The 20,643-nt window shown below is 40.4% G+C and overlaps 2 protein-coding genes across 4 annotated transcripts; one reads left to right on the top strand and one right to left on the bottom strand.

The window, feature by feature from the left end:
• Positions 1 to 2,358: 2,358 nt before the first annotated feature.
• Positions 2,359 to 20,451, bottom strand: engl (endoglin, like). Of its 3 annotated transcripts, XR_015437869.1 has the most exons (18): positions 20,017 to 20,039; positions 18,891 to 19,011; positions 18,214 to 18,386; positions 16,630 to 16,767; positions 16,331 to 16,505; positions 15,813 to 15,984; positions 15,585 to 15,729; positions 14,767 to 14,959; positions 14,339 to 14,508; positions 13,640 to 13,795; positions 11,856 to 11,939; positions 11,498 to 11,752; positions 10,838 to 11,365; positions 9,939 to 10,083; positions 9,755 to 9,856; positions 8,459 to 8,573; positions 3,811 to 3,911; positions 2,359 to 3,380 (listed from the first exon to the last, which is right to left on the bottom strand). XR_015437869.1 is itself a non-coding variant. In XM_023416301.2 (17 exons), exons 2-16 carry the CDS (start codon positions 18,958 to 18,960, stop codon positions 8,461 to 8,463), a joined length of 2,619 nt encoding a protein of 872 aa, XP_023272069.1. In that variant the 5' UTR covers positions 18,961 to 19,011; positions 20,135 to 20,451; the 3' UTR covers positions 6,937 to 7,743; positions 8,459 to 8,460. The 3 variants fall into 3 exon arrangements, 2 of the variants coding, with proteins under 2 accessions (XP_023272069.1, XP_087032784.1); XM_023416301.2 differs by lacking the exons at positions 2,359 to 3,380; positions 3,811 to 3,911; positions 20,017 to 20,039 and adding exons at positions 6,937 to 7,743; positions 20,135 to 20,451; XM_087176658.1 differs by lacking the exons at positions 2,359 to 3,380; positions 3,811 to 3,911 and adding an exon at positions 6,937 to 7,743.
• LOC111662445 (uncharacterized) lies at positions 3,103 to 5,957 on the top strand. The gene is made up of 5 exons (XM_023416302.2): positions 3,103 to 3,364; positions 3,674 to 3,849; positions 5,077 to 5,223; positions 5,357 to 5,522; positions 5,617 to 5,957. Exons 1-5 carry the CDS (start codon positions 3,103 to 3,105, stop codon positions 5,811 to 5,813), a joined length of 948 nt encoding a protein of 315 aa, XP_023272070.1. The 3' UTR covers positions 5,814 to 5,957.
• Positions 20,452 to 20,643: the final 192 nt, after the last annotated feature.

Raw genomic sequence — 20,643 nt, 5'->3', positions numbered from 1 at the left:
CCAACTGTACAGCAGAAATAAACATGTTTACAGCCTGGTACAACAAACGGTTTTGTTCTCTAGAACTAATTTCCTCCTTCATGACAACCGTGCTCACCCGTTTAAACTTTATTAAGTCTTAAAGTTCTGCATAATGGAGGGCGTGCCGCTTTGAGTGACAGGTGGGGGATCGTATGCTTGCCACAAGCCGGCTCCACACACGCCCCTCCTCTTTGCCCATTTCCGGATTAGCCGGGAGTTTGGCGGAGTCAGGTACTGCCAAGATGGCGACAGTAAAGCAGCCCGCTCTTCAGAAACCTATGGATGACGTCACAGAGTCCACATCCATCTTTATTTACAGTCTATGGCTAACTTCAACAAATCAGACTGCATCCTTTACATTTTTTCACGACCAGCGGACCCAGTTTTAAATCAAACTCTTGCCAAAGAGCGAAAACATCTTTTGATGCTACAGCAGCATCTACACTAACCTCTGTTGGAGCTGCCATTGTTGTTAATGAGCCGTAGCTTCTCGCTGTCGTCACCTGAGACTGTAGCTGCCTGTAGTTCATCCCTCACAGGTTGGTCCGAACCATTGTGGTTAATAACAGTTAAATCCAGCTGCCTCATAAGGTTAATTAAATAAAATAAATTAAATTTGGCTTTAAAATGAAATTAAAATGATATCGTGAACTTGATTAAGCTGTATAGATTATTTATTAGAGGTGCAGAACTTTAGATTTAGGTGTGGAAAAAGCTTTGTAATCAGTTCATAAATTATTATTATATATATATATATATTTCCAGACAATTTGTAATTGATAAGGAACACTGAAATTGTACATCATACATTTGTAAAGGCTGCAAAACTTTTACAATCAATATTAGTATTTTTTATTAATTATCAATAAGGAATAATTTACAAATCATGTCAGTACTACAATAAATTACCTAAAGGTCATTTGTAAAGGTTTAAATGGTCATTAATTGTCGCCCCTCTGTATCATTGTGGCTGTGATCAGAGAGTGTGAATTTGTGGCTTTGAAAAAGATGTAAATGTTCACAAGTTGACACAGAAAGCTGCTTCTCTCTCTGTGAGGTGGTGGGTGCTGGAGGAGTTAGCTGTGTTCTGGTAAACATGTGGGGGGGGGGGGGTGTTTCATGTCTTGTTGGGAAGAAGGAGGAACTTTGCACGTTTTATTGACAAGTCACTCACAGCACGATGACTCTTCAGTATATTTTATTTTTATCATTCATCACTTTTTTCTTTTTTCGCGTGTTAAAGTTTACACATTCTTCATAAATGATCATAACACTTTTCATGTTTCCTTAAAATTTTTTACAAATATTATCAGTTGAAAGTTAACTGCAAATAACTTGCAAATTATATAACTTTTAAAATAACATTAATGACTGAATATTTGGTTTACCGTTAATTAAGAGTTTATAAATTACTACTAACTGATTTTTATCATGAAGCATTACCCTGAAATCTATATTCACATCTGCCTTCCTGCCAAGATTTTAGATCAAACAAAATAATCTTTGATGTAATTATTCTCAGCGTCTTCCTGAGAAATTAAAAAAAAAAAGTTAGACAGGATGTAATTCAGTGTTTGAAACGAAGGTGGTGAAAAAATAAAAAATAAAAATCCCTCCCTTCACTCACAGATGGAACTGTGTGGGATGGCTGGATTCCACACACACACACACACACACACACACACACACACACACACACACACACACACACACACACACACAGGCAGGTATGTTGTAATGTGTAAGTGGTAGTAAAGGTCCACATGTTCACATGAGAACGATGAGATATTCAAACTTTCCAAAGGATGCTGAGTGTATTTACGAGTACACCCACATGAAGAGTCACTATAGTGGTGAATCCAGCAGTGACACAAGAATGTGGGTCCCGTAGTAAACATAGTTTAGTCTTGACATTAGTGCGATTAGTTGCGATATCTTTACACACAGTGGGTCCCACACTTTCGAGTGTGCAGTGCTGCTGCTGAGACATTCGTTGTGGCATCATGTCTTTATTATAGACTTTGCTTTTCAAGATGAGGGTAGCAACAACAACCCAAAAGATGGAGGGTATTTTTATTGATTTTCAAATGATAGTCTTTAATGTTTTTGTAATTTTGATAAAGTTTTTGAGGCTCCCCCTCCCCTCCCTCCTATGCCTCCAGCCCCACAATCCTCAGCAGCGTTTCAAAATCAAATCAAATCTCTTTGTGTTATGTCATCAGTGGATGGGTGTGAGAAAGAGAAAAGAGGACGTTGTCAACGGTGAGGACACGAGAAACAATTATTCTCAACATTCAGCTGCGCAATACAAAGGTAAGATCATCAATGCAACTGGGATTTCACTGTTTTGGTATCATGGTTACGTTTAATTCATACTTTCAACTTTCAACTTTCTTTTGTACATACAACAAGGCAATTTCAGCCTTGTGATGTGCTACAACTTCTTCTGTGCAACTTCAGGTTGTGAGGGATATTATTTCAGAGAAGGAGGTTAATAAATTGATCATCTTCATTATAGAAGGTGTGAAACAAGTTTGGGAAAATTTGCTTATTCATCTGCAGCAGCGTAGTTCTCTAAACTTGTCTCATGTAGTTTTTCTGTCGGGCTTTCCTCTTTCTTGTTTAACTTGTGACCTAATATAATCAACTAATACCAAAGCATTCTTATTCAATTATTTGCCAAATGATAAATGAATAAATTCAGCACTTGACTAATTGACTGAATAATTGACATTATTGATTTGCTTATTTTGGTAAAGTTGAAATTTTCAAATTTAAATTATTATGCTGTGATTCTACTTTTAAGATAAGAACATACTGTATGCAGTTCAAATGGAAGTATAAAAAGCTGTTTACACCACAGCAGGGTTATCCTCAGTGAAAGCCCTGAAACTGAAGTGCAGGTGGCAGGCTGTATTTGTTAAGGAAACCTCAAGCTTTGGCATTGTAACTGAACATGTACCAGCAGGTGTGTGACATCTGAGTGCGTGAGGCTCTAAAAGTGACATGAAAAGAGCTGCTGCAGGTTTCTGTTTTCTTACTTCGTCTCCCATCACTCCCCTCTCCAGTCACCGCTCTGCTATGCCGCGGTCGTTCCTCGTCAAGAGTAAAAGGTCTCACCTCCTCGGCCCGTCGAAGAATTCCTACAGATCACACTCCAGGTCCCGAACGGATGCTGAGCAGCCTGTGCAGCATGTGATGCGTAAGGACAGGAGGCATCCTGAAGATGCTGTGCAGCCCTCGTCCCCCACATTTGGGGTCAAAACCCTTCTGGCTGAAGCTTGCTCACAATGGGATGGGGTCCAGTTTAACAGCCCCCACAAAGATGATCCGTGGACTTCAGGTACCAAACACTTTCTCTACATTTAAACACAGTGAAATTGTAAGAAATAGAGTAAGTATACAGCCATGTTCTGTGGATGGCATCTGAAAGAGTTGTTGATCTCTGTGATTTAAATTTACTAAGTCATAAAGGGGTGATGAAGGTGACAAAAGGAAGCTTTGAGTTATGTGAGAAATATAGTTTTGTGCAACTCAACGTTCAGGATTCATTCTTGTACACTAAAGGTCACAAAAGCCATTCTTCGCCCTCCTCTATAAACTAAAGACACTTTGTCGTCGTCATCATCATCATCATCTTTTCATATTCTAGCAAAAATCCCTGTGGAGAACAGAGAGGCTCCTCTGGCTGTGTCGCCGTGGTCATCAGACAGACACCAGGCATCTGACAGAGAGAGGGAACTGGAGAGATTGGTTTTCATGCTACTCAACCACACATCGCACACTGACCTAAAATCCCCCGTCAGCCAATGTCCACTCTGTGAAAAGGTACGTCCGCCTGTGGGTTGTGAGAGTTGTCGCGTCTTTTTGATCTTTGTCTTTATGAGCTGCTGCAATGAAAAAAGGAAACCAGTGTCAGTAACTGTAACATTTACATGTCGGTGACACAACAAAGTGTTTTGGTGTGTAAGATAAAAATTCAACCAAAAAAACAAAAACACCACAAAATATGAGTGAACTCTAAAATATATCTTAAAATCTCTTCTAATCTCTCTAAAATTTGTAAGTAGTTATTTACAATTAGTTATTTACATTATATAAATTTGTAATTTGTAAATGATGTAACTTTACAGATTATGTTGACACTTTTTTCAGTGTAATTCAGTGAAATCTTGTTCCACTTTGTTTTCACTCAGAAACCTGTATTTTAGGTTTAATTAAATGATATAATAACTGTCCCCAGTCTCTTAAAAGAGCCCGATTCACACTGGATCTTTTTGAAGCTGATAATGATATCAATATTTCTTTTCAAAGCCTTCTCGATAAAAAGTTTTTTGACGAGGATTCCTTAAACGTGTGTGTTAAAGAATTGTGCCTTATAGAATATGTGCTTTAGCTTTATTCAAACTAAATCAACTAAATATAAAAATAAGTAAAGTAATCAAATGTGTAATTATATCACTTTCAAAATTGCCTCAAACATGTCTTTGTAATTTCTTGTAATTTATTGGTTGCCATTTACACTGATACCAATATACAGATACAGATATATCTGCAATAAGCTAATATTGGTTCAATATATCAGCAAGGCCGATCAATATTAGTCCAGCTCTTCTGTTAATTTTGCTCTTCTGACATTTTGGGAAATGCACTAGTTAGATGAGAAGATGGAAATTAATCTCATGTCCATACGGTGAATATGAAGTTACAGCTAGCTGCTGGTTAGCTTAGCTTCTTAGCACAAATACTGGAAACAGTGGGGAAACAGCTAACATGGTTCTGTCCCTAGGTGACTAAGTCTACCTAGTAGCAGCCATGAAATTTAACATGTTTATTTCTGAGCTTTAGAGGTGCTAATTACCTTCTGAAAAAGCCAAGCTAGCTGTTTACCCATTTTCAGTCTTGCTGCTAAGCTAAGCTAACTAACTGTTGGCTGTGTATTTGCAATGGTGTCAGTCTTCTCGTTTAACTCTGCACCAATGGATTTTGCAAAATGTTGAATTGTTTAACACAACATGTTCTTTCTGTCTCCTTTTATTTCTCTGTCTCCCCCAGTCTCTCTCAGAAGTCCTACTATCAGGTGGCCTGCAGGCTCATGTCTTCAACACAGTCTCTGTCCCACTGACAAGATCCCCCATAGCCACAAACATGCCCCACATGCCCTTCAGCTTCAGGGCAGTTGGCAGCTACAGTAGAGCGAAGGTACAGTGGACAGTGAGAATATTTACATGTGCGAAGGTTTGATCATTTTCAGTGCAAACACATCATGAGCTCTGGAAGAAACGCTGTCCTCATGTTCACGAGTGTGTGCATGTGTTTGTTTGTGTATATCCAGGAGCGTAGCTTTGGCTGCAAGGTGTGCGGAAAGGTGTTCAAGCGCTCGTCCACCCTGTCCACACACCTCCTCATCCACTCGGACACGAGACCCTACCCCTGCCAGTACTGCGGCAAAAGGTTCCACCAGAAGTCAGACATGAAGAAACACACTTTCATACACACAGGTGAGTCAACACAAAAGCGAATAAACTAAACTGTGTAAAGTTCAAACTCCTGCTCTCAAACATTAAACACTTCTACACTCCGGTCCTCCCTCAGGTGAGAAACCACACGTGTGCAAAGTGTGCGGTAAAGGATTCAGCCAAAGCTCCAACCTCATCACCCACAGCCGAAAGCACAGCAGCTATCAGCCGTTCAGTTGCCCCCACTGTCAGCGCACCTTCCAGCGCAGGGTTGACCTACAGCACCACCAAGAGACACAGTGTGGCTATGGAAACATGTACACTCAGAACTGAGGCCATGACGCAACTGAGTGAAATGGGATTTGTAAATAAGTTGCAATCATTCATAATTGTAAAAGTCTGAAAATATGCATTAAGTAATGACATGCATGCTTAAAAATGTTAAATAAAACAGGACCGGTTTGCTTAAAAAACACATTTCATCCTTTAGGTTTGTGCTTTTTTTTTCAATTTGAAACATGATGACACATCACAGATGATAATTGGATTATTTTCCCAGTATGTGCTGGGCAGCAGCGTAATATCATCCAGTGTAATTTCCTATTTTCCTAAAAAAAAGTTGTGTGAGTGACTGTTGTGTGTGTGTCTGAGTGATTCTACCATTACTGAAGCAGGCATCCTTAATACACTGCAGCCATGTTACCAACAGCGATAACTGATGATGATCCATTCACAGGATGTTCTTGTTCTGCTGCACACAACAGGAAGCTTATTTTGAAATTATATTCTAAAAATAAAAGTTTCAAAACACAGACTACACGTGAAAACATGAGTAACATTTCTAATGCAACATAAAAATACTGAGATTTAAAGATGCACTAAACAATAATATTGCAATGGAGCAATGGATTGATTGACTATCTGAAATCTGAGGGGGTTTCCACTCAGCTCAATTTGAGAATCTTTCACCTCGTCCAGTGGTTCCCAACCTTTGGCCCAGGGCACAATGGTGGGCCGACTAATCATTCGCAAAACAGCACAATATTATTTTTAAATGTTTTAAAAGGAAATGTTTATTTAAAGCTCGCATCATAGACTTGTTTGCTATCTCAGTCTGACTGCGCGCTAAAAGATGGAATATCAAAATGGATAGCTGGTTAGCAACAGGAAGAGTGAAAGAAATGAAACAGAAAGAGAGTAAAGAGACAGAATAATTGAGCTTATGTTTCTCATTATCATTAAAACAACAAATACTCTGAGAATTATTTGGCCAGGTTTGGGTCGGCAACATGTTTGAGATTTTCAAATGGGCCATGAGTCGGAAAAGGTTGGGAACTGCTGTTGTAGTTATTTTAATGCACACAACTTTAATGTTTTGATTTACTCTTTCTGCTCTCATTAGGGTTCGTTTCAAACATACATGCACAGATATGAAAGCAGGTTTACTGTGCTACACTTCAGAGGCCAAAAAATAATTTATTACTGCTTTAAACAGAGAGATGAATATATTTTACACACCGTAGATGTTTGACTTATTCATAACACACTAACTTCCTTTGTTGTATTTGCGTCACATGTGATTCGAGAGCGACAGACCACATGGATTTATAGCTCAGTGTAAAACATCTTCTTTGCCACATGAACACAAGAGAATTCACATACACATAGATGTAGTTTTGAAATCCAGCTGATTCACAGTTACAGGACAAATAGTGAAAATGACTCTGTAAAACACAGACTCTTCAGACAGGCAGACGCACGGTAACCTGATGAATCCTGTGTGACCTTGTGTTCTGTCGATGACGATGTTGTTTCTGTCTGAGTCATTCCAAACAAGTTTAGCTCCTGTTGAATCCAGATAAACGTCTCTCCATATGATGATTCGCTGCCAGTTTTGAAATGACTTGGTGTAGAGTGGCGTCCGGCATCAAACAAACAACGTTTCACTTTGAGTCACACATCTGACTTGTCACGAAGCGGCGGTGAGTAGGTGCTACTGTATTCACATGGTTTCAGTCCTCTTGCATTTCTGCTGCACGGCGATGAACGATACTCGCGAGGAGGACTGCACAAACACGGCTCTGCACACACACACACACACACACATATACACACACACACACACACACACACACAGAGAGAGAAAGAGAAAGAGAGAGAGAGAGAGAGAGAGAGAGAGAGAGAGGCAGCTGTGCTCGCTCACACACAAGTTGTTAGAACCTCTGTCCCAGTTCTCCTTTTCTCAGATTTGCCGGAGGAAATCCTGAGACAGAGATAAAAGAATAAAACTGTTCAGACCGATCAGAGTTGAAAATCTGCAGGTGCTTTCTCCAATGCTGATATATTTTCTGAAACTGTCGATGCTTCTAACCACTGAAGTTTATTTTAATATACAGCTTTGACATTAGGTTCGCTCTGTGCCGCCCAGCTGGAGTACGGCGATGTGTTTCATTTGAACAAAGGGAGTAGTAGCAGACCTTTGGTTGACTGGTGACGACACAAGTGACAGTGACTTGACAGTATGCTCCGACAAACTGTTTGCATTTTGTTTTTCTTCACTGGCCGAATGCTTTAATCTTATTTCTGTAGCACCTCAAAATAACATAATAATAATATCATAATAGTTTAATCAAAAGTTTTTTCTTCTTCGTTTTTTGTTTTTTGTTGTTTTTTGTTGTTTTTTTTACTGAGTTGAACCGACATCATTTCTGCTGGAAGTGTTGAGTACTTTATAAACACAGGTGAAGTATATAAGTGTGAAGAGTAGTTTCAAAACACCACAACTGAATCATAACACTCTCCTAAGCTTCAGCACTTTAGGAAATCCTGAAGTGCAGACGAATTTAGCCCGTGAAGCTGTTTCTTATTGAACTTTATATTAAATAGCATATGAAAATGACTGTAGCATAAATGGAAATGTGTAAATAAAGGCTAAAAGGACATATAACACAATAAACTTTGTCGTCATCGGGTCTTACCTCTACACCGAGCTGGACGACTGATCAGACTGTGACAGTGGATTCCAGGTGTTGTGGCCTCCATGGCTCTGGTCAGTTAAATGACTTTCTCTTCCAATTAATGTTGAATACGCCGCTTCAATAAATACACAAAGTAATAGTTCCTTTATAATGTCTCCACAGAACCCCATACTGTACAAAATAGTGAACACTTTTTTGCGGTGACCCGAAAGATCCGTATTTCCCTCATTATCGAGACGTCGGTTTCTTTCTTTGATACTGACTGGAGGTTCACGCTGATGTTATCTTACAGCTGAAAACATGTTCGTTCTTTGCTCCAGATTAAACAAGAAGATTATTTATCTGTTTGTTCTGTTTAGGTAGCAACAACCATGCAGCTGTCACACGTTCACGTGCACGCTGATACTGACTACTGATTGGAGGTTGCCGCGATGTTTGAACCCAAAATGTCCGAGGGTAAAACTTCAGTCAAACAGTGAAATCTGTATTTTTGCCTTTTTACTATCTGGACAAACGGATCTACCTCACTTGCTATTTATAGGGATTCGTTTGTACTGTAATACTACTAGAGTGAAACAAAAATTCATTTCTGTGTCACTTAAATACGCTGCCCTGCTGGCAGCTCTGTGGCTGTACTTACTCACAGACCTGCTTTCAGGTAAAAGCTAAAGTCGGCATGCTAACGTGTTGATTTTTAACAGGTTTAATATTTCACAGCCTAAGTTTAGCATGTTAGCACCCTAACATTTGCTGCTTAGCAACACAGTAGGAATGTCGCTAGGTTTTTCTTGTATTTGTTCATAAACAAAATTATTATTTATTTATTCTTATATTTGTGCATGTATAGAAATGCATTATGCACTATTCTGCATTTGTATATGTTATAATATATAGTATTTCTAATTTATCTTATTTATTCTGGATTCTTTTTCTGTTCTTTTGTTATTTCTTTATTACATTTGTCCCTTTGTGCTGCTGTGTCAATTTGAATTTCCTCTTATCTTTTCTTATTTTATCTTATCTTATCTTACCTTGTTATATCTTCTTATATTTAACACTGCCATACCTAGAGGCTGCAGGGCTAAAAATGCATCATGTGTTTGTATGAATCTGGATAAGTGGCCAAATAATCACGAAATTTGCAAATGCAGAAGCTTTTATGAATCACGTGTTAACTCACTATTGTGTTACGTCAATCGGTGATCAACAGCAGCAAAACAGATATTTCAGGATGTAGTAAGATGATGCAATCCACACTATAACTCTTCAGAGGTAGAAGGAAGCTAATCTCATTACCTGTATAGTTGTAGATGCACCACAGCCCTCCCATCAGGCTGGCACCCATCATAAAGGCTGTAAAGACAATTCCCAACACTGATCCTGCCTGCACCACAGAGCCTAGACACAGGGAGAGCGACGGCTGGTTACATAGTCTGAAGAGGAAAAAAAAAAGAAAAAGGACCAAACAAATGATACTCACTGCTGTGCTTTGGGTCCGGACTGGCCAGTGGAGAGACACTCAGCCTCTTGGTTCTTTGTCCAGCAGGAGGCCTCGGCAGTTTGGGTGCCAGGGAGCTGATCGACTGGGTGACAACCATGGGCCTGGACAGGTTTCTGATCTCACACTGAGATGCGAATACAGGAGAAGGGCTAGATGTTAATGACTGCTGATATCACCTTGCAGGATTATAACAACAACAGATGAACATGAGGGTGTTACACCACGCACAACTCGAGGTTTAAAACCCTCTGAGTGATTTCTACATTATTTATTAAATTCACCTTTTAAAGGGCACTTGCATATAACATAACATCCAAGTGTTTTATATCACAATTTTCACCTCTTTCTATAATGAGGCCCCTCCCTGTGCAGAGAGATCATTTGGCCCAAATGCTGAAAAACTGAAGCCTACTGTGAAAAACCCTTTTGTGAAAACAAATCTTTACTGTTGTGGACAGATTGTTTTGGTGCTTGAAATGGATTCACCAAAGTCTATAGGTTCATTAAAATATTGTAATATATGAGTAAAATAGGAGATGAATGGATAATGAAAGCCTGAAATGAAATTTTGTAACATCACAGAGTCGTGGTGTTGTCTGTCTCTCTGCTTTAACCGACCAACTGCTTTTTAGAGGCTTTGAGTCACGTACGAGCTCAGTACAATATGTAAGAGAAAGTGGAGAGTCGACAGATTCTAACAACATTCAAACAATATTTCTACACTGTATTATCACAAAGATATTGATAGAAACATCGATCGACCTCAGAGGGTTAAAGGGTAACAGGGCAGGATAATAACAAGGTTGGTAATGGTGGCTTCTCACAATTTTGGCATTTGCCTATAAATCCTTTCTCTGGAGTGTCATTCGTGTCTGTACCTGATGTTTGGGGGACTTAGATACAAGCGGTGGAATACGCAGTCCGCCCTGACACTCATTCCTCGCCGCTTCCTTCATGGGTTCCCCTCTGGTCGAGTCAGAGACACACATACGAAGGCTGCAGTGGAGGAACTGCATGGAGTCATTATGAACCGGCCGCAGGATAAAACTAAATCTCAACAGCTGCATCTCCTGCTCTGCTCCCATGCTTGTGCGGTTCTTTTCCTTCCTCCTCCTTTCGATTTTATGTCGGAGTGAGACATCTCCATCTCTGTGATTGATTCTTTCATTCTCCATTCCTTCTTCCTCTTCCTCTTCTTCTTCTTCTTCTTCCTCGTCCAGGTCGCCGTCATCTTCCTCCTCTTCCTCGTCTTCATCTTTTGTCTTTGCGCTGAGGGTCAGCGAGGGGTCTGAGGAGCAGCCGTCGCTTATGACGGTCCAGAAAGGAGATTTCTTTGGGTCTGACAGAGGAGAGACGACACATGACTTCACCTCCACCACATCTGCGAGGGGTCCTTTGGCTGAAACCTGCAGTACGACAGACAACGAAACACTGATGAAGAAGACAAACTGTGGCAATATACTCCAATATACTAATATGCTCCACTCAGGTCAGAATAATGTAGAGAAAATAAAGCTCAACAATCCGCTGACACAGACCTCGACATAGACACGGTGGCCTGCAGTGATGACACAGGGGCCGATCAGCCTCTGCTCGTAATTCTCAGTGACGAAAAGTCTTAAAATAAGAATGGGCCCAGATCTGTGTCTGGGTGTCGGGAGATGGGTCCGCCCTGGATCGGGCCCTGGATCCCCTGGTGTCCAGGGGGAGAGCCCGGCCTGAGGACTGTTCGTCTCGTCAACATTATCTGCAGCAGGGCCGGAGGAGCTGGGCACTGCAGCCAAGCAGCTAAACTGAGAGGAGAGTCAGAATATGAGATGGTGAATAGTAGTAAATGAATAATTGCATTTTCGAGACAGACACACACACAAACAAACAAACACACAGATGTCTCACATGTATGCCGAGTGGACGTTTGGACTTCCTCTCCGTCTCATCGAGCGCCAGGATGGTCTGAGGCTTGTCCCTCCACAATAAGATCTGAAACAGACGAACACACTGTATGGGATCATTCGTTGCAAATGTGTTAGCCCAGTTTTCTACATCAGCACCAGGTTTACTCATAAATGTCCAACAGGAAGGAGCACGTTGAAAAAAACATGAAACGTTCTTGTTCTTGGTAATTCTTCCATCTCACCTGTGGTGCGCCACAGGGCTCAATTTTAGGTCCATGACTGTTTTCTATGTACATGGAAATCACTAACAAATAACAGTACCACTTTACAATAAGACAATACTTATAAAGGATTTATAAATGGTTTATAATTGGATTATTAATTCTGTTGTTAAGACTTTATAAATCATAAATAAACCATTATTGACAAGTTATAACACAGTTTTCATACATTGATGCAGTCTCACTATTTGGCAAGATCAATCATTTATAACTGGTTAAAAGGAGCCTTATTGTAAAGTGTAAAAACAAAAGAAAATCAAAGGCTCCCCTTTGCCAGTTACAAATGTTTTTTTGACCATTAAGATGCTGACGGTGGTTAATTTCGAGTAACTTAACAGATCTGTGATGAAGCAGCAGGTACAAACGCTGGATGATGGAGAAAACAAAGAAAGCTCAGTATCGGTTAGTGTGATTTTATATTTTATTTCTTCGTCTCATGTGTATATTAATCTGCATTATCTTTCTTTTACTTATATCTCATGATTTTCTTTTTGTATATGTATTTTTCGTGCTTTGTAAAGCAATTTATGACTTTTATTTTGAATAATGCCGTACAAATAAAGTCATTATTATTGATATTATCACTGAAATGATTATTATCAGGAATAAAAACAAGGTTGTTGCACTCAACAACATAGAGAAAAGTCCCATATATTTCAACACATTATACACTGTTGCCCATAAAGTTGGAATAATTTTGTTTTCAGACACAATCCTCAGTTTATTCCTATTTTAATGCATCAGTAATCACTTTTGACCAGGTGCAATGATTACATTATGTGTCCCAACTACCCAGGTGAAATGAAATAAATCACATTGTCACAATCATTTCATGGAAAGAGGTAAAAAATATTTTATTCCAACTTAATGAGCAACAGTGTGAATCATCACATACATCTGCCGCCTCTGTTGTTTTTCCATTTTTCACCTCTGAAATCACTCACTGTGTCATCCTTCATCCCAATTTTCTGCCTGTGACAGTGAGATTTAAGAAAAACAGTAATTTGCCTGTGTGCAGCATCTCATTTTTAGATTTTGACTGAGCTCTGTTCTGGTCATGATGACCTGGGTCACGCGTCTTACCGGGGGCAACTTCCACTTACCACAATTTCACACATGCAATATGCATGATAAGTGTTTTTGTTTTCACCACCATCAGAACTGACTTTCACCTTATTTTGAAATTCATATATTTTCCCCTCTGCTCTGAACGCTTCACTCAATCTGCTGTTTTCTCCGTCTCATGCCACCTCTGTAATTTTCTCTACCTCTGTTTCTGTTGGTGAGTGTTAATTATAGACATAATAACAAAATTTTATGTCATTTAAATGATAAAAAAGGAAGTCAATTCATAAAATAGGTATTAGTAGTAAGATAAAGTAGTAAGATAAAGACAATAAATAAAGAAATATGTAGGATTTGAGAGACAGAAAAATTAAGGACAGTTTTTTTTTTGTTTTTTTTTTTATCCCTACTCGTTTTCTGCCCAAATTTCTTATCTCACCATGTTTTTGTACTGCACCCCTCTGGGCTGTCCCAGGAGCAGACCCTCAGTCCCACAGGAAATGACTGGGAACATCAACAGGAAATGGCTCCCATTGGACTGAGCCTGGCACGTCGGGTCCTGCAGAGTCACGACAGCCACTGGGACAGACAAGCTCTGAAGCAGAGAACTAATGTGAGACCACGTAACCTCCAAACTGAATCGTTTCTCTGTATCACTGGAGCGATGCAGTCAACCAACAGGTGCTTGGTCGATGCAGTAGTGGTAAACATCGTCAAGGTACAGCAAGCTACATATTAAAATAGTGCTGCTTCAGCAAATACACGGCAACAGACACACCCAATATCAAATTATCATCGTCAATTATTTTTCTGCAACAAACAGCCAACACAAACTGACGTGATGCATTAATAAGTTGGTTATGGCTTAAAGGGATGCACACTGTGTTACGCCGCTTCACTCAGCTGACCTGCGGCTGCGGCGTAATACAGTGCGCTCCGTAGGTGCGCTTGTGCGTAGGAATACGGTAGTTCAGTTCGACTCTTTGCTGCATGTCATTCCCCGTCTCACTGTCCCTCCATTTCCTTTTATGCAGCTTTGAACGTTTTGATCAAGCCGCTGGAAATGTATATAGGTAGCTAGCTTCTTTCTTTTTGAACTGTTTACATATCACAGCATCTAATACTGAGGTATGAAGACCTGCAGGATGTGTTGGTCCACGGTCACGCTGAGGCGTCCATCCTCACACTGCACTGTGAAACTCTCTCGGCCTTCTCCCGCTCTGCCTCCGGCGTTCAGCCACTGCCTCAGCCTGTGCTCCTCGGCCCAGGGAGGCCTCACAACCAGAGGGTTCATCGCCGCGAGCACGTCTGTGGTACAGACAGAGAGGAGACACAGAGACGGCCACGCACAGACATTAAATACTCACACTTACACTTTAAAACCCCTTCATTCAACATATACTCTACGTGCTGATGGAAATATTCTGCTTTCATTTCTCATTCTCCATTTTAAAAAGGGACACAGACGACAAAGCAAAAAGTAAATAAAGTGGGTTAAAAAATAAAACAGAAATGATCAGTTCACTCACACTGTGATGGAAACAAGAGACACACAGGGGTCCTGACCTGTCCCGCCCCCAGCCAGCTGGATCACAAAGCGATTGGCCAGGTCAGCCTCAGTGTATGAGGTCACCTTGGTGTAGCCGCTTTCACTTGCCCAGGCGAGAAGGTCAGACATGGTGGACAGGTCAGAGTTCAGCATACTGGACAGGGTCAGGTCAGGCTCAGGAGGGAAGGGTGGGGACACGCTGTTGGAGGACTGTGGAGAGACATTAGAGGACAGGCACATACACATTATAAGAATTAAATAATCAAAGTACATGTGAAAAACATTAATATGCATGAACCTGTTTGGGGATCCCAAAATAAATTCTAGGCCCCAGATACAACCTCAGATTTGTGCATTGTGAACAGTATGTCGTCGAATACACTCAGGTTTGAAAAGACCAAACCCAACAATGTGTTCGTCTGTGTTACAAAACTTCCGACCGACCCGACACATTTATTCCTACTGTAATTTGGTAAAACATTGACACTGTAGGTTTTACACAAGTTGCTGAAACGGGAGTGCGTGGTGTATTTGTTGGGAACTATTTTCAGTGTGGATTAATAAAGAAATCTGGTGCTCTAATGAGTATTCACAGCAGGAAGATGGTGTCTGACTGAGTGCCGACGTTCACTGTAATGAAGGAACACGTCACCCAGTGTGGCTCGTAATGTCATAAGATATGTCAGGCTTCGGCCACATGGGCAAAACTTGTGAGTAGAAACCATTCAGTACTGACATAAAGAAAAATATAGAATAAATCAGATGACACATTCAGTTACTTCAGATAATTCCTAAACTGGTATCTGGAAAAGATCTTAAAGGATGTGGCCCTTACATGAACAGAGATATGACCCCGGACACCATGAGCAACAATGGCCCAGTTGACCGGCACCGAGCTGCTGAGAACCAGTACAACCTTCTGCGCCTTTGAGTCGGCCACCGGGGGCACAAGAGAGACAATCACCTCCACCTGCAGAGAGCTGAGGGAGGAAAAAACAATGTTTTAAGTTTGCAGGACGACAACAGCCACACATGCTTTTGGCAGGAGGCTGCATGTTCTCACCCACACAGCCCTGATCCCGCCGAATGGAGCTTGATCACATGGACTTCAGGGCCGATCCCACCTGCTGGAGTGTGGACACAGCCTTGCACCTCCTGTGGCTGCAGGTCAGAGGTCAAGTAGTTGTGAGAGAGGAACATGGACTGTAGCTGGCACACCGCAGGCTGCGTTGGATCTGCGATATGGACACAAAGTAAGAGCTGGTAGTTTCATAAGCTCTTTCTCCACTATCAGTGTGAACCTAGAGTTTTTACCTGCTGAGAACAGAGAGGCGAGATGACTGATAAGATAATATGAGCTGAATTTTCACCCACATTGTCCCAGTTCAGTGCACAGATGTTTCAGTTAAGCATTTGCACCAACACGTAAAGATAATGTTTTCTACTTTCAATTTCATTTTCAGTTATTGTTCTATTAATTTACAGTAAGCCTGTTTCTAAAGACTCTTCAACATTCAGAATAGAGTAGACATTGGAACACAATTTCACATCACGATGACGTTTAGTTCCTCGGTGGCTCACCCTCTCCCAGTCGGACGTAGACCCGGTTGCCGTGTGTTGTGTGTGTCAGAGAGGACAGGTTGCCGTAGTGTTTCAGAGCCCAGCGGTGCAGCGCTCGTGGGCGAAAAGGTAACAAAGGCACCGCGTGGACATGCAGACGCAGTGTGTGGGATTGTACGCTGGAGTTTGAGGAAACCTGGCAGATGACGGCAAAAAGGGAAAACTTCAGGGGAAAGAATTGGAGGAGATTTAAAAAAAAAAAATGAACTGATAGCGAAGATGAGGATCATCGATGCGCTCGTCTGTGCGCTCTGACTGACCTGCACCAGCACTGGGAGGTTGGGGGGCAGCCTCTCAGCCTCCAGCCACCAGCTGACTGGGAGCTTGGAGCTGAGCAGCAGGTGGAGAACTCTGAGAGGTGACAGGGACAGAGACAACGGCTTCAGCAACACCGTCACCTATAGACAGAAGAGCAGAGGGGTGCAACTGTAAAACCAGCCCTCTGTTCTTAAATTCATCCATGTTCAGTATGTGAGGCTGTAACACATGTATTTTAGTGCTCTTTTATGAAGCCCTGAAATTGACTAAATGTAGTAAAAGTTTATCAGACAAGTTTAATACATTGTCCTGTTTTTGGGGTCTTTACATACCATTTAACCATTTATCTATTCCTTATTTCTCCTGTGACAAAGTTTCCATTTTCCTCACTATATTTCCTATATTCCTCAACACATTTCCATCTTCCTTATTAATTCATCCAGTGTGTTTGTGTTTAACATGAGTGGATCAGTTGAGAGAATAGTGAAGCTTGATAACTTTACCGAAAACACTGGTAGCTGTTTTACGAATCTTATGAGCTAATGTTAGCTTCTTAGCTGAAGCTGACTTTAATCATACGACTACAATAATACTCCAACTACAGAGGTATTACTACTGTAAGGTTTAGATGTTAATTAATTTGTATATTTGAGTTAATTTACTAAAAGAATATATAAATAAAAGTGTTTTGTACGGTTAAATTTTTACATATTTATGTTTACAGTTAACTATTTACATATTTATGTGTATACAATTATAATTTACATATTTACACATTTAAATATTTACATGTGCAACTTTAAAAACAGTTACGGTAACTTCCTGAATCCATCTCTCTAGTTTTCCTCTGATTTACCACGGTCTAAGTCCTCCTGATCTCTGATTGGCTAGGTTAGCGACATGTGACTCAGAAACAGGAAGTGTTGTTGTTGTGAAGCGGGCGAAGTGTGGAGAAGTAAAACTGCTGCTTGAAAAGTTAACCTGTCTCCATCCAGCTGTTTCTTTTATCAAAAGTGATCCAAACCACAACATATCGAACCCTCACGTCACATTACTATAGTAATTTACTGACACCAGTTAATGTATTACTGTATAAACTGTTGTAAAAATACCTAAAGACTTTTGGCTAGCAAGCAAACGCTAGCAAAGTTAGATAGCTAACTTCACTAAGAATATGTTAGTTTATTTTATTTTCATGAGAAAGAATTAAGACATTTAATAAAATCTGAGTTATATTTCTATTGTGGTATTGATGAAAACAAGAGACATGCAACTAAAGATGAAGTTAATGTCATGAAGACAGAAGCACGGTGGTTTCTAAGCTAACTAACTTTGTTAGCATTAGCCTACCAGCTAAATTATTTGGGAGAAATAAGAAATAAATGAATAAGAAAACGAAGGAGTTGCAAAATAAAATGAGCTTGCTAAAGTTAAAAAGAAGAGTAAAATACATTTTAGTTCATTTTTCAATTCATTAATTAATTAATTTTAATGAATTTGATCAACTTATTGGTAGTTAAAGGACAAGTATGAAGCGTTACATAACTTGTTATAATCCACTTAAATTATTTAACTAACAATATAACCTTGTTTTCAGGGCTGTTTGTCACTCTCCCCACAGCAATCACATGAGTCTCCTTGTTCCCGTGTTGTCTAGCAGCACAGCCTGGACCTGCCTCAAACGTCTCCAGCAGACCCTGAACAGGGTGTAGGACGCCCACTCGACCGGCCGCGGAGCATTGCACCTTTTCACTTTGAGCTGAGAAAGAAACAGCAGAGGTGTGACGACGAAGTGTGATAAAACTGAAACCTGAATTTATTAGTACAGAAGTTATGACTGTGGTGTTCCTCTGTGTAAGACAACAAATAGCATGAGTTATGAGTGAGAACAGTGCCGTGCTTCAACATGCAGGCAGACTAGTCCAAAACCTACATGACTGCTGTTTGCTGAGCCAAGTGTCATAACTTTCCCTCTGTTTTCTGCCGTCTTTCACTCTCCTCCTCTCTATGATGAGTGGGTTACACAATAGACTGTCTGATAAGTGCATGCTGTGTTTAAATCCCTGCCAGAGGCCAATGGAGAATTTCCCAGAGGAATTTCTGTAACAGTTTTCATTTTCGTTCTGACACTTCAATTAATGACTTTTGTCTGCTTGAGCAGAGGAAATGTCTAATTTGATATTTCTTCCACAACAAAGTCATCACTTTTCTAGGTCTTAAGATAAATGGGTGCAATGTTGACGAGTGTCACCTGTGTTCTCACCTGCTGTTCTCTTCCAGAGCAAAAGGAGACAGAAAACAGTCCTTCCGATCCCTGACAGTGAAGGCATCATGACCTTTTAACCACTAGACTGATTTAATGTGAAAGGCCCCAATGCAACAGCCTGTTAAACAGAAACACAATCAGACAATTTATACATTAGCTAATCAGTGCTCTCAAAATTTGCCCAGTCAAAGCATTTTTTTCTGGTACTTCTGCTTTAATTATGAAACAGTGGAGAGAGACAGGAAAGACACAGGAGAGACGGACAGAGGATAACATGCAGCAAAGGGCCAGGACTGGCATCGAACCCCCGGCCAAACAGACACAACAGTTATATCACAAACTGATATCACTGAGTCATTACAGCATGTAGGTCTGAGTTATTCAGCACATGATTTGTGCATAGGCAGGAGTTGATTAATCAATAAGTTGATTGACAGAATATTAAAAGGCAACTATATTAAATATTATAAATAAATACTATAAATATTTGATGCTTTTCTTTGTCATATAGTCTATTATTCTATTATTGTGAATTGAAAATCTTTAGGTTTTGGACTGATGGTCAGTCTGATATTTACTTAATGTTCTCTCATATTTTATACACAAAATGATCAATCAATTAAAGAAATAAACAATAATCAGAAGAGCAACAACAGTGAAAATAGTTCATAAGGTAGTTGCAGCCCCACTTTTATCATCATTTTTAAAGCAAGCCTGTAATTCACATGGAAGCCTGGGAAAATAAAAAATAAACAAAAAAAAAAATTGATGTTGTGAAAGTTGCTAAAAAAATGTCTTACGTAATAATGGGTTACAAAGTCAAATTTAGTTTCTGTTTTTCAAAAGGAAAAAGAAAAGAAAAGCTTAACACCCACCAACAAGCAGTGGATTTAACATGGTCTCATGAACTATGAAATGACAACTAAATAATATCTATTGAATTCAAACAGAAGGGAAATTATGCAATTTAATCTGACGTGCACACTTTCTAAAACACATTTTACAACCTTTTTTAAATAAGGAAACAAAAGGCAATTTTCCGATTTGGAATATTCTAATATAAAGTTTTTAATGCTGTTATTATTATTAAATAGCCTGTCCGTTTAGAGGGTTTAGCACTTACCTTGTGTGAGTTTATATTCCCATTTCTACAGTTAATTTCAGGGTTTCTAAAACTTTTTTTTTTTTTTCCTTCAGCAAACCCTTTGTGGTCCGAACATGAGAGGAGAAGTTGAACTCACCTGCGGCGCGGAGGGACAAGGCTGGACTGCTGATCCAGCTGTTGCTTATAGACTTCACTGTGAGGGCTGCATTCACGACCCAACACACGCCCCCCTCATTTCCTAAACACACAACCACGCAGTCACACACACCCTCCACATCTTGAACCAGGCAAAATGCTCAACTCTCAGCTGCGTGTCGCGTCAGGCGTCTTCATCCAGCTGAGGTGCGACTTGTGGGAAATATTTCTCAGGGGAAATTCATTTTACGCACCGAGTGGGAGCGACGGGGAGAGCGGTTGTAAAAGAGACAATTAAAGGGGCCATGGGAGGGACTGTGGGATGGTGTGACAGAGTGGAGAGAGAGATGGCGAGGAGAGGAATAAAAGGCTCCGAAAACGTCTCCAAACGTAGATGGCAACAGGAAGGAGGGCTGGAGGGAGGGAAGGAGGGAAGGTGGGAGGGATGGAGGAGGAGAAGGGTGGACCTCAGGAGTTTGACTGGCGGGTGAAATGTTTGGGAAGATGCAG

This window comes from Seriola lalandi, unplaced genomic scaffold (assembly GCF_002814215.2).
Source record: "Seriola lalandi dorsalis isolate HSWRI2012SDOR001 ecotype SW California unplaced genomic scaffold, Sedor1 jcf7180002054563, whole genome shotgun sequence".
Classification (NCBI taxonomy): Eukaryota; Metazoa; Chordata; class Actinopteri; order Carangiformes; family Carangidae; genus Seriola; species Seriola lalandi.
The sequence above is the reverse complement of the archived record's forward strand: the minus strand, read 5'-3'. Positions and strand labels throughout refer to the sequence as shown.

Bases quoted from the DNA above. Each gene is read 5' to 3' on its own strand.
- engl (XM_023416301.2), bottom strand. From the start codon at position 18,960: ATGATGCCTTCACTGTCAGGGATCGGAAGGACTGTTTTCTGTCTCCTT. The intron at 16,506-16,629 runs GTCAGTCAGAGC...GTCATCTGCCAG, and splicing joins ACCTCCCAGTGCTGGTGCAG to GTTTCCTCAAACTCCAGCGT. The intron at 11,940-13,639 runs GTGAGATAAGAA...CGTCTGTTTCAG, and splicing joins GGGTGCAGTACAAAAACATG to ATCTTATTGTGGAGGGACAA.
- LOC111662445 (XM_023416302.2), top strand. From the start codon at position 3,103: ATGCCGCGGTCGTTCCTCGTCAAGAGTAAAAGGTCTCACCTCCTCGGC. The intron at 3,850-5,076 runs GTACGTCCGCCT...TGTCTCCCCCAG, and splicing joins AATGTCCACTCTGTGAAAAG to TCTCTCTCAGAAGTCCTACT. The intron at 5,523-5,616 runs GTGAGTCAACAC...GTCCTCCCTCAG, and splicing joins ACACACTTTCATACACACAG to GTGAGAAACCACACGTGTGC.